This window comes from Poecilia reticulata, linkage group LG21 (genome assembly GCF_000633615.1).
Source record: "Poecilia reticulata strain Guanapo linkage group LG21, Guppy_female_1.0+MT, whole genome shotgun sequence".
Taxonomy (NCBI): domain Eukaryota; kingdom Metazoa; phylum Chordata; class Actinopteri; order Cyprinodontiformes; family Poeciliidae; genus Poecilia; species Poecilia reticulata.
The window spans coordinates 18,278,287-18,293,392 of NC_024351.1; the positions used below are offsets into that span (position 1 = coordinate 18,278,287).

General features: G+C 39.8%; 1 protein-coding gene across 3 annotated transcripts; it reads right to left on the reverse strand.

Annotated features, from left to right (window-relative positions):
• Nucleotides 1–118: 118 nt before the first annotated feature.
• Nucleotides 119–14,347, reverse strand: agbl5 (AGBL carboxypeptidase 5). 3 transcript variants are annotated; one of them, XM_017302304.1, is made up of 17 exons: nt 14,242–14,347; nt 12,609–12,896; nt 12,361–12,532; nt 12,067–12,233; nt 11,253–11,430; nt 10,975–11,153; nt 9,556–10,090; nt 9,280–9,449; nt 8,949–9,084; nt 7,938–8,149; nt 7,642–7,847; nt 6,227–6,406; nt 2,302–2,444; nt 2,134–2,186; nt 1,813–1,991; nt 937–1,073; nt 119–847 (listed from the first exon to the last, which is right to left on the reverse strand). In XM_017302304.1, the coding sequence occupies exons 2-17, from the start codon at nt 12,821–12,823 to the stop codon at nt 812–814; spliced, it is 2,898 nt and encodes a 965-aa protein (XP_017157793.1). In that variant the 5' UTR covers nt 12,824–12,896; nt 14,242–14,347; the 3' UTR covers nt 119–811. The 3 variants fall into 3 exon arrangements, with proteins under 3 accessions (XP_017157793.1, XP_008396474.1, XP_008396475.1); XM_008398252.2 differs by having other exon boundaries at nt 7,642–7,850; XM_008398253.2 differs by lacking the exons at nt 119–847; nt 937–1,073; nt 1,813–1,991; nt 2,134–2,186 and having other exon boundaries at nt 2,356–2,444; nt 6,056–6,406; nt 7,642–7,850.
• Between the last annotated feature and the right edge of the window lie 759 nt (nt 14,348–15,106).

Sequence of the window (15,106 nt, forward strand, 5' to 3'; positions counted from 1 at the left end):
TTGCTCTTATAATATTTCCTAAGAAACTTCAACTTATTTCATTTGCGATAAGCTGTAATGAGCAACACGACATTCATGTGTATATGGAACCCAACAGTGAGAAACTCTGGAGATGATATGTATATAAAAGTCGCACGACCCAATGTTTATTAAAAGGACCATTGCTACAAAACAAGTTCACACGAGGGAAATATCATTTTACAAACACCACAACAAAACACACATTGCTCAATACAGTCCATTTCATAACAGTTGTCAATTTCGTTCATGTTTTAAAAAATGATACTTAAAAAGGTGCTGTTGTGCTCAGTTTTGAAAGAAAAAAAAAAAAAAATCAGCCATACAAGTTAAATAAACACGTAGCAATGCATAACTGTACAGGTCAGAGCATATTTAAACTTTGCTGGAAAGACAAAATAAGGCAAAGTATGAAATACAGGAATGGGAGCTGAAGGGTTAAAGGGATCTTTCAAGTTTTTTTTCTTGAGCAGCTTCAAAAAATCTGAAGGGGCATAATTTATGCCACAGATGCTGTTAAGAGTCACGAGGAAAAGGCACTTAATCCTCAGTTGCTCAGTGATTGTAATGCACACTTGTTAATGCTGCTCAGCTACTGGAAAAGGTCAAAACAGTTGTATTGCACATTAAACACCATAGAAAAAGACGCTCTCACTTCTTAGTCTAAATGTTGGTAATTGTTTTTTTTTTAAACAGGAATGTAGGCTCGCAGTTGGCAAAAAAAAAATAAAATACTGTACTTTAATTGCAAGTTGGTGGAGTTTCCACACAGGGTCACTGTCTCACACGTTCATCACCTCTGGCACGGCACAACCAGCCTCTCCTCAGCCTTTACAGGAAAAGACTTGTGAGGTTTAAAATGTATATGCCCTTTTCAACTTTTTTTTTAAACCTGAATCTCAATATGCAGCTTCTCACCTTTTCTCCAGTTTCATCCATCTCTGCTGTAGTCTCTGTGATAGCTTCTGTTATGTTGTCTGGACTGTTGTCTCCGTTCTTCACCAGCAGCGTTGCAGAGGCCAGCTGGATGCCGCTGCCATCTTTCTTTGATAAACCTGTACAGCCAGAAAACCAATATTTTCATCTACCATTTGACTGAGGGATTAAAAACATCAATACAAAGTCTTGCAAAGTATCCATACCCATTAAACCTTTTCACCACATAATATATTTTAGTGATTTGTAGGGATTACATGAGGAAATTCATGAAAGTAAAAGGAAGAAAGGGCTTACAGGGGCAGTAGTCCAGGGCCACCACTTTTGGGGGGCGGCCCCAAAAATATTTTTTATGTGTACTGTGCATGTTCACACTGAAGTCATGGGCTCATTTTGCATGTGGTGTTTTATTAAAATTTTGTTGGATTATTAACTGAAAGTAACACTCAAATATATATAAAAAAATCATCTTTTTGGGACCAACATGGAGCCACCTGCCACATGTTTAAACCAGCCATCCATCAATTAATACCTGCAAATATGTAGACCTACTTATTAGTGTTCTGTTCTGCAATTCAAATGAGTAACTTTTTTTTGTTAGTTTTTTTTAAATTACGCCACCAAAACTGGCTTAATCAGAGGCCCTTAATCTTCTAAATCTGGCCCTGTTTACCAACTTTGCATACCCAGAGACTGGAGTTGGGACTTTTTTTTGGGCAAAATATCTCAAGCCCATTCAGACTAAACACTTCTGTAAGACACTTCCATCTTCAGAATTAGAAATTTACCTTTAGGCAAATGAAAGCAATTTGGATAATAATAAAAAAAATAAAAAATTTAAAAAGTGGGCATACATGCCTGTTATGGTCATATGTCGGTGGATCCCAGGAGGTTTGAACAGCTTAAACACTGTGAGGGAAGTGGACACCTCCTTGTCCCCAGACATGGTGGGTGATGTATTAAGGAGTGGGAAAGTAACTTCAGCCGACACAGTTCGACGAATCGGGATGCGGCTTCCATGCGGCTGAGTCTCACACCTATGCAGGCGAGAGAGAAATTACAAAAAAAAGAGCATATATATATATATATATATATATATATTTTTTTTTTTAAGCTGACAAATCTCCACGTAAATTCTTCGTGGCTGAAAATCCCAATTTACAAAAAGGTTGGACTTACTTGCTGAATTTGATGGATGACAGGATGTGTTCAGGCCCCAAGGCTTTAAATTTCTGTGACAGATTGACACATTAAGATGTCATAAATCGAGTCTGGAACCTCACGCTGCAAGTAGTTTTTTTTTTTTTTTACAGTTCCTCCTCACTTTGAGGGTCTACATAAGCTAACCTCTCTACAGGTGTCTGCTGGGTGATGAGAGCCCGCAAAGCTTCGGCGGCCTCGGCCCGGCCGCCCGGCGCGTGTGTGCAGAGGCATTCTGGGCCAGCTACTTGAACTGGCTCCATAAAGCTTAAAATCTGAGCAGCTGACACCTGTCAACAACAGGAAGGGACATGAATACATAGACATCTTCTGCACAACATTTAAAAAAAAACATGTTAAATCTCTACAGCTATTAGCACAATAACTCACAGCTAGCTTATTTTATTATTCTACAATAAAAGAGATCAGAGGACTCAACACATTTGCTTCATAGGGAGACTTGTTTTTTATTCCAGAAGTCAAACAGTAAGGTGGTAAAAGACAGCAGCACAATCAAGATATTAACCAATCATTACAAGGACAAAGCACACATCTGTTTGGCGAAGGAGGTTAGCACCACATTGAGGAAAATGTCACGATTCTCACAGAGAGTATAAAGCATAAACATCTAAGTAACTAAGCTGCTTTCCTCGTTTCAAATAAAAAGGCGGATGCACGTTAATGTAGAACCAAGTCAAACAAAAACATAAAAATTCACAGTGAGTAGAATAAGACTACAGTATGCTAATCCCGTTCGTTACTCGCCGCACCGAACGTCTCTCCCCACTTGGTTGAACACTAGAAAATGGCTACATGAAAATAATCAGCTTAGAGATTTCAAGGGAGCATTAAATGAGACTTTTGTTCGTTCCCCAAACACCAACTTGATTCTAGGTGTTTGCTTCATTTGCTCTTCAAAAGCTGAAACTTTGCTTCAAGCCATTTACAGATGAGGATTAAAATTGGTATAATATGTTACCATAATTTATACAGGCTCTGGATTCACTCATTGTAAATGTGTGTAAAAAGCTTTAACATAAATAACTATTTTATTGCAGTAGTGTAACATTACAAAGAAAAGGGTAGAGAAATACAACTTTTAATTGTAGTAAATATATTCAATTGAGGAAAAATATCCCAAAATAAGAAACAACTGCTTTTGACAACAAAAAAATCCAACCGCAACATTGTTGGGATATTTATGTAAACAAACCAACATTTATATTTTACTTTTTTACGTTGATTACAGATTGTAGTAACTCCTGTGTAGTAATTACTTCCTGTGTCTCTGTCTTATTTTTGGTTCTGCAAGTCTCCGTAGCAACTGCTGGGTATGGTAGAGATCCTGTAATCCTGTGGGCCTGTTTGTCTTCCAAAGCCCCTGGTATCGTGACTGTTTTAAGTTAAATGTATATGAAAAAGTAAAAAAAAAAAAAAGTTATATCTTAAAATGGGATTTTATTTCTCCTCCCGCTGAATAAATAAACTCAAATTAAAAGTCAGCTTTTCCTAGAACCTTCATTGTAACATCGTGTGCTGCCCATCCTTCCATTTCACGTTAAGTTGTACCATAAAAACTCTGAAAAGAAGTTACCAGAAATATGAACAGAGCTTTTCAAACAGTTTATAACAAAGCAAGGCACGCAAGAACTACAGTGGCTCACAGCACAGGACCAGATGGCAGCTACAGCAAAGCCAGGTCAGAAACTACTTTGATCCAAATCAACCCATCGATGTTTCTGCTAATAAATCCTTCTAATATCACAGGTACTCCACCTTGGCACCAACTAAAACACACACCGCCTCTAGGTACTAGGAGGACGAGACGTAAAACCAAAGTGCAGACGATCACTGTATTTATTCCACAACTGAAAAAAGACGTTTATATATATGTAAAAAAATTTTTTGAAAATGGTCATCGCTTATGATTTTTCTAGCTGCTAAAAATATAGAAACGTTAACCAGTGGCGGTGTATGGTGTCCTGTTAAAACTAAAAAAACATTGAAAAGGCTTGAATAAATAATGACCTATATATTTTATTTACAACTAATACTGACATCTTATAGTAAATATGTGAAACTTGATTTTTTTTCTTTGTTTTTTTAATTACTGAATGTTGGCATCCCTTGCTTACTTTCAAGCAATTGTATGATTGCACCACTTATGAGGATTTCAGCCAGTGATGGTCTGGATGAGGATTTTGGCATTAGGCTACTCAGTGAACATCATGTCACGACCCGTTTGGGCCCGACACTGGAATGATACAGCTTTGAGATTAATAGAAAAACAAATAATTACTGAACTGCATACACTTATAGATATAGACATATATATTTTTAAATTTTAAATTTTTAAATCAAATTCAGATAAAATAGAGCCTCGAGAGAATCCTAAAGTCTACTATAAACCAATTGCAAATGACTGTTAGGAGGCAGCCTGCACTTGTTTAACATATAAATAAGAACTAAAACAACAGGAAAAGTTCAGTCTAATAGAAAAATAATAATGCTACAGTTATAAGTGCAACATGGGAACATCTCTGTTCTCTGAGTGGTAATGAGGAACTCCCTTTAAAATCCAACATAAAGAGAATAGAAACCGGTAGATTAGCTCTTAAAAATGTAAATTACATAAATTTTTTGTAGCTTATTACTTGTTTATAAAGTGAATATTACCATAATATAATTTCAACATTTACATTTACTGACAAAGGGACAAAAAGAAAAAAGTTAAGCACCACGACAAGCACCCCAAAGGAGTGGTCCAATTTAGACATAATTTGGTACCCATGGAGACCAGGTACAGGTTATGTCAAGAATTTAATTAGCAATGAAAGGTTTAAAGAAGTTACATCTTCAAAACGACATAAACTTCCCACCATACCATTCCTACTGTTCCAAATCCTTTTAATGTAATCCATCCTTACAACAAAGGAGTTTTTTTTAGAACACTGCGACAACAGTTACTCTTATTTAGGTAAAGCGCCAGTTTTAAAAAGAACTATTGGCAAACTACATGCAGGTAGCCCAGCTAACCATTCAGCTAACAGCTTGTCACACTGCCAGTGTTGCTCTTAAAAGACAAAAGGAAAAAAAACAACTTTTCTACAATAAGCTAAAGCAACTTCATGACTAAGGTACTACTGAATTTAAATGTTTATGTAATCACCACTGTAGCCAACTATACTTGTCTGTAAGTTGCAACCTGTGGCTTATATTCAAGTACAGCTTATATTTGTGTACATTTTTTTTCTTTTCAAAGTTATATTCAGGTGCCCTCAATAGTCTGGAAATTACAGTACTGATGAGCATAATGTTAAAAAAATGTCTAATGACTTAGAAACATGCTGACATGTCAAGCTGATAAATCAACACAAAAACAACCACATTTATGGAGCAATTTTTTTTAGATATTTATCCTTCAGAAATGGGGGAAAAAAAATTGTTTTTTTAATTTTATTTTTCTGAAGGTAATCATATATTTTACCTCCTGTAAACCGAACATGTGATCTTTGTAAAAGAAAGCACTGAAAACACCTTCTCTCATTGTTTTGACCTTCATGTACTCTTACATCTACCTGTAAAGTTCTACACTTTGTGCCCGTTTTTGCTCCTTGAAAGTCAAAGCATCTCTGATCTGCATGTGGACCCAAACCACATCTAAACCAGACCGTTCCTTCAGGGTGTTTAACATTGTTTTAGTCAGTGAGTGTATATGCACTGTTGACATTCCAAATCTTCCACAACGGAATGCAGTCTGCACTGATGTGCCTACAAAACTAGCACCGTCGATGTTTTAGCACGCAGAAGCACACACACACACACACACAAAGTTTTTATACAGAACTTGACACTTTTTTTATGATTTGTCATTCACACACAAACACACACTCAGTCTCACTGGGTGGGGTAGGTCAGATTTAGTCCGAGTTCGGCCCCGTTGGGGAGCTGGTGGCAGGCGGCAGGCTCTGGAGGAGCAGCGGGCTCAGCTTGGACAGCAAGCCGGGTCGAGGCAAAGCCTGGAGGGAGGGGAGCAAAGTGGACAGGCAGGGGGGCTGAAGGGTGTACAGACCTGTTATATTGACCGGAGTGGGTAGAGGACAAGAACCTGTCGCGCACACCGAGGAAGAGGAGGAGGACGACGACGAGGAAGGGGGCGAGCGAGGGTGGCGGGGCTGTTTGTGGCTGTTGCTGGGAGATCGGAGAACAGAACGACTGTGGGAGGAACGTTTCTTCTCCTGAGGCTTAGAGTCTGAAGAGAGAGGAAGAGAGAGACACACACGTACACCCGGCTCAGAAACATGCAGGGAACTGTGCTCACACACACACAGAGGTAAAATGGTTTCCAAGTTTTCTACTTGAGGAGGGGTGAACGGGGGCCATTGTGATGATGGAAAAGAAAGAGGTGAGATGAAATCTGGATAATCACAAGAACAGGGTTTCTGTGGGTTTCATCAACTCAAATTTAAGGCCTTGTTAAGACAATTATGAGTCAAATTTACCACAACAAAAATTTACAAAAGAAAACTGCATATTCTGTCTTGTAGTAGTGCCAAGGTTTTTTTCACAAAATGCATGTAACATCATAAGGGTTGTCCAGCGTCATCCAGCCAACTGTCAATAAATTCACCACTTTCAAATAACAGACACAAAAGAAGCTAGCTTGCTAGCTAAAAAGGGGTACATTAACAGCTGGTCAACAGTAGCATCAACTGCCTAAAGTCAGAACAGAATGACAACGTCTGCATTGAACTAAGATGTTTGCTTTGAGAGAAAAGACCATCGAGAAAAATAAACTACCTTGATTATATGATATTAAATAGTCCTGCCACAACAAAATTAAAGACTTGATAAATTTATTTAAGGCCAACTTACTTTTAAAAAAAAACAAATTTAAGAAATTTTAAAGCCTTTATTTTAGTTAAATGAATTTCAGATTTTTTAGGGTGCATTGAAACCCTGAATAAATATCTTCATTGTGATATTCAAAGATAAAGTTGCAGTTTTGTGTTCTAATTTGTTTGAATTTATGAAATAAAAGTATTTTGCGTAGGTAAGATTGGGGCTGTGAACTTGAGAAAGGGACTCTTGAAAATAAGCATGTATGCTGATTTTAAATAAATCTGACTGTAAAGGTTTCCGAGACGCAGGAAAAAAAAAAGCAAAATAACTCTTTCTCCAAAGGGAATAATTAAATATCCTTACCCGCTTACAGAAACCAAAACTATGGAATGCCAACGCAACGATTTTTTTCTAAAACATATTTTCTTCCTCTCAATAATCCTGGATGAAGAAAAACAACATAATAACTGCAAAACCAAAAACAACATGAAGGAAAACATTTAAAATGACTCATTGAAGATTAATGTTGAGACTTTAAAATTAAAACACATCAACCAGAAATGAGCAGAAAACAAAAGGGATGAACACATGAGACGGAGTTTATGAGGTGAAATCCCCTCCAGTGACACGGCGACATCAACTTACCTTTGACAGGTCCGAGTGACCTGTTGCCTCCACGTCCACTGGCATGTGTGCTGTGGTGGTGTGTGTGAGGCCGGGGCAGTGGGGGGCAGCCAAAGGTGAAGCTCGGAGAGCTTTGGATTTTTGGAGAGGGAGTCTGGCTGCTGCTGCTCTGGCTGTTGTAGCGAACACGGCCATTCGAGTTTTCTGATGTTGACCCAGACAGAAAACTGCTGGAGATCGGGACAAACACACAAACCAGTTGGTCCAACTGTTATCCGGAAGCAGGGACGATAAAAAGTCTTACGGAGAGGACTCACTTGTTGAAACTTTTCGGGGGCGACGCCTTGCTGCCGTTGTTTTGTACTTTTGGGGGAGCGTGGATTTGTGTGTTGAGGCCTTTGGTGTTGCGGACGTGCTTGAGGATCCAGGCTCGGAGGTTGATGAGACAGGTGTGCTCGGACAGCACCAGGCGCGGCCACGGGTTGCACTCCGCCATATCCAGGGCAGAGACGGCCACGGCGCGGCCCACCTGGTGCACATCAGCAAGAGTTATGGAAAACCAAACAGCTATGAACAACAGCGCATTGGAAAAGTTTACCAGGAGTTTGTTCCATGTAAAATAAAAAATGTATATATATTATTATTTCATTTATTTCTAATATTACATAAAAGAAACTTGAGTGGTTACAAAATGTAGCAATTTTTATCCAGTTAATCTATTAATAGAATTATTCCAGAATAATGAATGACTAAAATAATTGTTAGCTGCAGCCCTAATGCTTAGTGCTGCCCCAGTCTCAAATCTTTTGCAGCCTAAATTTAGCAGGTTTTTTTCCCCAATTTCTATCCCATTTTTAGCTCCATCCATCTTCCCATCTATCATTCCCACAGCCTAATGTTGCCACCACTATGTTTTCTTGTGAGCATGGTGTACTAGTGTGATTTGGATCATTAGTTTTTGCCATAATGAACCAAAAAGTTCACCTTTGATCTCATGTGAACAGAGCATCTCCCTTCACATAGCTGCGGCCCGAGGCAAGCTGCCCATATGACTTTACGGTTTTGTTTCAACAAAATTTACAGTGTAAATGATACATTTACTCTGTAATATCTTTGTAAATGTATCATTTACAATATTAAATTACACACCTGCATACTAATTAGATAACTTCTGTAGGAAAGTGGTTACAAGGCATTTAAATAAGGGGCATCACGGTTAAAGAAGGCTAAGTATGCATGTCACATGCACAGTTTTGAAATGGAGGCTTATTTTCAATGGAATACGTTGAAGTTGAAGTTATTAATACTTTTGCGATGTTTCTTCCTACCTGCTCAAATATCTCTGGAGTGTATTTGGGAGGAAACGATGAGGGTGGAGGCGGGGTCGCCCGGCCGTTGTCGTGGCAGGCGGGTGGCATGGAGTTCATGGTTTTTCCTGTGTTATAGTTGCACTCTAAAGTATAACTGATGAGCAGCAAAAAGAGAGAGAAGTGATCAACACCATGTCTGTTAAAAGAAATACATCAGCAGCTTTCTGCAGGTTGATTTCAGCAAGACTTCCATAAAGCTAATTATCGCCACTCAACTAAAAATGGCTGTTCCATCTACAGTAATGGTGAACATAAAAGAGTTGCACTGATACATTTGAGGAAGAGTAACCTGTGAAGCACTCCTATTGCCTTGTGGACAGCCACACGACCGCTGCCTTCCTTAGACTGACCATCTCGCTTGTCCCGCGCGTACATATTTTTTTCAGAGAAGTTACAGCCCAGGAAGTCAAAGTGGGCTGAGTTGATGGCGATCAGCCTGGGATACAGCAAGTTCTCCACCTGCAGAGAAAGAATCAATGAAGGGGATATAAAGCACAGGCTTATTTGATATAAAATATAATTTTATTTTTTTGACAAAAATACAAATGGACAATGATCCTCCTACCTGCTGGTTCTCGTCAGGCAGGTTATTTCCATACATGAAGCATCCCCGTTTGGAGGCATGGCCGTGTAAGTCCACGTAATACGCCACGCCTCCCTCCTGTGGCGGCACCGATTCGCTTTGCTCCACCTGCGGATCTGCTTGGTCCCCGGTTCCGGACGCCACCTTCTCCACGGACTCGGCGGAGCAGTTCTGGTCCCCTTTCCCCAATTCTGTAGGGTTCCAGCTGTTCTCCTCCGTCACCATGGGAACCTCGGCCGGCGGGGGAGAGCTCCCGCCTTTCTCCGCGTTCCGCTGGTTTAAGCTGATCTCCAGCGGCGTCAGGGGAGGGGACTGGTGCTGGTTTGTCAGCTTGTTGTTCAGAGGAGTGGGCTGCGTCTGGAGCGTGCCTATGCTGTGTGCGGTTGGTTGTGTGGTGTGTAAGCGGTTGTGTGTGTGGTGGTACAGCAGTAAAGCTTTAGCTGCATAGATGGAAGGGTGGAGTTCAGGGTTGGGGTTCAGGTACTGTCTGTTTAGGTTCACTCCTCTGGAGTCAGTTCTGTGGAGGGAAAGGAGAAAAAAAAAAACATTAATGCCTTGCAAAAGTATTCACAACCACACACCGTCAAAGTTGATGAGAAATTGATGGAACTAAATAAACAGCCCGAAACAGTCAGCCAGAACTGGTTTCACACCGTTTAGATCAAAACATATTTGTTTGTCGAGTGGCCTAATCAAAGTTCAGGCTTAAATACAATTAAGAAACTATGCCGAAACTGAAGTTAAAAATTGTGAAGAATGGGGAATGAAATTCTGTCTCCAGCTGGGCAAAGTTGGTGGAAATGTATCCAAAGAGTTGGTGATGTTACTAAACACTGCAGAGACACAAAATCTTATTAGGTGTTTTTGGTCCAGTTTCTAGTTAAAATATCTTAGCACACTTGAAATAAAGCAAAACTAACGTACACATAACTTTGCAGAACGACATCAGAGCTTGTTTTAAGTCAGTAGTTCTTTAATATCAATGGATAAGTACTAGTTCCACTGGCAGAAAGTTATAGGTGGGAGAGTCTGCCAGTGGAACTAGTACTTTTCATCAAAATTAAGGAACTACTGACTAAAAATAAGCTAAAAGATCATGTTAAAAAGGTACTTGTAAGTTAATTTGATCCAATTTCAAGATATCTGCAGTAGAAAGCAGACCAAATATTCTTGGTAAGATTTTGTCTTTTTACAGTGAAGAAAATGGTGGTTCTAGAATGTATTAATTCAGATCAAACTAATCATAGAAGAATGTCAAACTTTTTGTAAAACCTCTTGCAAAACAAAGCCCTAGTTTGTGTTGGTCTATCACAAAAAAAAAACTCCATTGAGGTTTGTGGTTGTAATGTGGCAAAATGTGAAGAAGTTCCCAGGACACAAATGCATTTGATGAATCATCACCTGTAGTGTCCTCGGACCACGCCGTCTGGGTTCAGCATGGGAATGAGCTTGAACACGAACATGCTGCGCAGCGTGTGCGCACGCGGGTCGTCTCGTCGCAAAATGAAGTTGAGGAAACCGTTGAACACGAACGAGGACGGCGTTTCTCCGGGGTGGACGCGGCTGCTGAGGAAAAACACCTGCAGAAGCAAACCACCAGGCCGGGATGAGCTCCGCTCCTGTTGCAAGTACACACCAGACCAGAGCTGTGGCGCTCTAATTGAAGCTGAAAACATTACCCTCTTGTCTGGGAAGCGATGTGGTCGCGGGGTGTTGGTGTCAGGAAACAGTTTGGGTAGACGGGTTTCTCTCTCATCCCACATGCCGGCGCAGTTGGTCACAGTGAGGAGGTCCACCCTGTTGCCGTCTAGAGAGTTGCACAGCAATTCCCTGTGATAGTATATAGTGTCCGGTGCGCTGAAAACAAGACAAAAGAACAAAAGAAATTGGTGTCAAACTTTTTTGGAGCAAAAATGTTAATTAGTGCTGTTATAATTTTTAAGATATAACAAAAAAAAAATTTCTTGATGTCACCAGAGATCAAGCTATCCTCCACCCCCCATATTAACAAAAAACTAAATAAGGGCTGCAACTAATGATTATTCTAGTAAACAATTAATTTAATCTATTGATTATTCTGACAATTAATCGGGTAAAAAAATTGGCACATTGGCAATATCTTGCATTTTTTTTTTAAAATGACATTTTTTGGAGTTTGTATATTCCAGTTAATAATTAATCAATTACTAAATTAGTTGACGATTATTTCAATAATTCTATTCATTGCAATTCATCTGACTAATCGTTTCAGCCCTAAACAAAATTGATATTAATTCATTTTGCTCTGTTTGTGCAGCTAAAATTTTCGAAGCTCAAGTTAGCTGTTTTGGCAAACGTCTAACTTGAGCTTGGTGACCTTTGATGACCTCTGGAAACATTTATTAATATCTTTAAAATAACAGCATCACAAACAAAACTTTTTTTCTTTGATTCAAAGAAGGCGGAGGTGAGAAGGGGTAGTAGTGACTTCAGGCGTTCCCCGTTCATCTTCACCTGCTCGGACTGAGCTGAGCAGCATTGGGGTAGCTCTCGTCCAGCTGCTGCAGCATCTCCTGGCATTCGCTGTACGAGAACGGGTAGCAGAAGGAGAAGTAGGTGGTTGTTCCTCGCACATCCAACAGCCGGTGAGTGAAAGACAGAATGAACTGGTTGTTTACAGTCTGCGAGGGAGCGAAAGAGAGAGACAGAGAGGCGTATTTTTTAACAGGATAATAATAGGCCGACTGCCTCTTTCCTAGATTGTCACACCGACAGCCTCAGAGAAGGACGCGGCTGGTGCGCTCATACCTCCACTGTGGGTCTGTCCCGGATTCTCTCCCAGCGGTTCTTGACCGGTGGGGTGCGAACGAAGGGAGCCATGCCCTGGCTGTAAAGCTTCCGCTGATTGTTCATGTTCATCACGTTGATCTTCAGCAGTCTCCCGGGCACGGTGCCGCGCACGCTGAAGTAAAACCACGATCTGGAAACGTCATAAACGTCAAGACAGCAAGTCGCCACACGACGACGATGACGCATTTTTATTGACGACAGTTCACCTGTTTCCATTCTCATACTCTGTGCCAGCACAGTCTGGCTGGGTCCACACGTTGAACTCATAGTCGGGGGTGAGGTGCAGCCCTGAGGGGGAACTTCCAACTTGGGCTCCGTCAGACACAGGGCTTGAGTTGCCCTTCTCTATTTTCTCCACTCGGGCCAGGTTCCCAGAGTCAAACTTGGAGCTAAACACGATGTTCCCAAAGCGGACCTCCATGCCTATGAACACAGTTCTCTTTCTGCACTCAGGCCGATTATTAAGTGCCAGTCAGATATCTGACACTGATAACCTATAAAAAAATAAAGAAATAAATAAAAAACTGGGTGCAAAACATGCCACGTTTCCTAGATTTCACAACAATTCAACTTTAGATTCTTAACAGCATTTCTGTGACTGAATGCTCCTCCTGCTAAATTATTGGTATGAGTGTTACAAATGTGGTTGATTACGCTATATATAGAAAAACAATAACACACCAGTGCAAGATAAATTGAGGCAAGAGCTGGGCGATGAATTGATTTTATCAATCCCTTTTCTCTTTTTGAGGATTACATTTTTTTTTTCACTAGTGCACTTTTTGGGTTTCCAGAGTGATGTTAACCCACCCAAAAACTGCCTTCTTGTTTCACAAGAATGTTTTACAGGTTCTATTTGTTTTGACTTTGAATTCAGGTCAACTCACAAAAGAAATTATATAAATAAAACCAGTTTTTGAAAGATATTTTGTCATTTGCTGCTGTAACATTTGCTGCTGTAAATTTATGACATGCAACAATGTTTTGTGCTACATAAAAACAATTTCACCCTTATGGTGGGCATTGTCGTGTTCCCCAAGTAGCATGAGTTGCTGTGACACAAAACAAAATTTAATTTTGAAGCTTTCACATGGCCTCCATATTCTCCATATCTCAATTTAAAAGAGTAATTGCGAGATGGGAGAGACAAACAAGTCCAACTAGTATTCAGAGAATCTGCTATTGGGCATTGGTTTCAGTGCAAACATTCTCAAACTCCAATCGTGAAGTGAGTTTCATAAGAGAAGTGGAAAGTACAACACTACACGCTAAAATATTCAACAAAATATAGTAAAGCGCTCTAGTCAGTCGGCACGTAACAGCGCCGCTCCGTGGCCGCTCAGAGAACTACAGCACTGTCTAGAACAAACAAGGTGCAGCCTATTCTTTAAACACGCGCACAAAACGTTTGCTGTCTCTTCAGCAATGGTTGCTTTGTTTTCAACTCTAACAACCCGAATAGAACTGTGTACATGACGATACAGCCACGGACGGCCTTGTTTAGGTTTAACAACATTAACAGCTGACTGACCGAGCAGAGAGTAAAGGGGGCGTCAAGCATAAGCCTTTAGAACACAAACGACGTGCCGTCCACATTATCTAAACAACTGTGTGAGCTTGCAACACAATAACGTTCCGAGCAGCAGTCGCCGTTAATGATATATTTCAGCTAGCAGGATTTCTCGAAGCTACCGAGGCTAACCTAGCAACCAAACTAGCAGCGACTGCTCGGGAAACATACACCATTTTCGCATAAATTGTTCCTTTCTGACCGCGCATTTTCTTCACAGTTATTCTCCAACGGATTCCATACGTGAATAAACAACGTGTTAGTCTCACCAGGCTATTTTCGGTCGATGTCCATTTTTGTTTTCACCGTCCGTTCTAACCCCTCAATACATCATTATCTGTGCTGCGTTCAGGTTTCTCCGGAGAAACTACAGCCTGCCTCGAATTTTCGGTGTCGCTGGAGGCTGGAGTCCTGATTGCCTAAAACGCTGCGTCTCCCCAAAATAATAATAATTTAAAAAAACACCCACAAACCTAATAAAATGCAGTCATTAGCAAAAATAAACACGCAATCGATATAAACAATCAATAAAACCGTAAATAAATTAAACGAGCGGACTTAAAAGTTTCAGTTCGCTTTAACTGAGGGTTAAAAATAAATGATCTTTTTGTGATTTAGGTGCCATGTGATTTGTCTTATATTGTGTGCTTAAGCTCGTAAACAAACACACTCGTTTCATTCAAGCCCAATATGAAAATAACGTACAATAATAGTACAAACAAATAAACAATGTAATCTGACCTTTTTTTTGTTACCTGCTGCGCTCAGTTTTCAAATTTGAAAAAACTTTTTGTAAGATATCGGAATGATTTGATTTTATAATTATTTAGTTTCGCTGATTAGTCCATTAAAAAACATTTAAAGAATGATTTTATGATGGTGTGTTTAATAAAGGTAAATGAACAGAAACACTTCCACCTAGTGCCCACAATTAGCCAATGCGTCTTCATCCACCGTTATACAAAATCAGGGGTCTTCACAAATCCCAACATCACACAGAAGAAAATGTATATATCCTATTTTTGCTAAAGTGTTTTTATTTTAAAAACAAGAAAAAACACAGAAATAAAAAAGCTTTTTTTTTTTTTTTAAATGACAACACTTCACCTACAGTAGATATTTATCAAACATTAG

What these genes read in the sequence shown, in the direction of transcription:
- agbl5 (XM_008398252.2), bottom strand. Translation starts at nt 12,823, where the DNA reads ATGGAGGTCCGCTTTGGGAACATCGTGTTTAGCTCCAAGTTTGACTCT. An exon ending in GCTCAGCTCAGTCCGAGCAG is followed by an intron (nt 11,431 to 12,066) that starts GTGAAGATGAAC and finishes TCTTGTTTTCAG; the next exon opens with CGCACCGGACACTATATACT. An exon ending in TGCCTGACGAGAACCAGCAG is followed by an intron (nt 9,450 to 9,555) that starts GTAGGAGGATCA and finishes CTTTCTCTGCAG; the next exon opens with GTGGAGAACTTGCTGTATCC.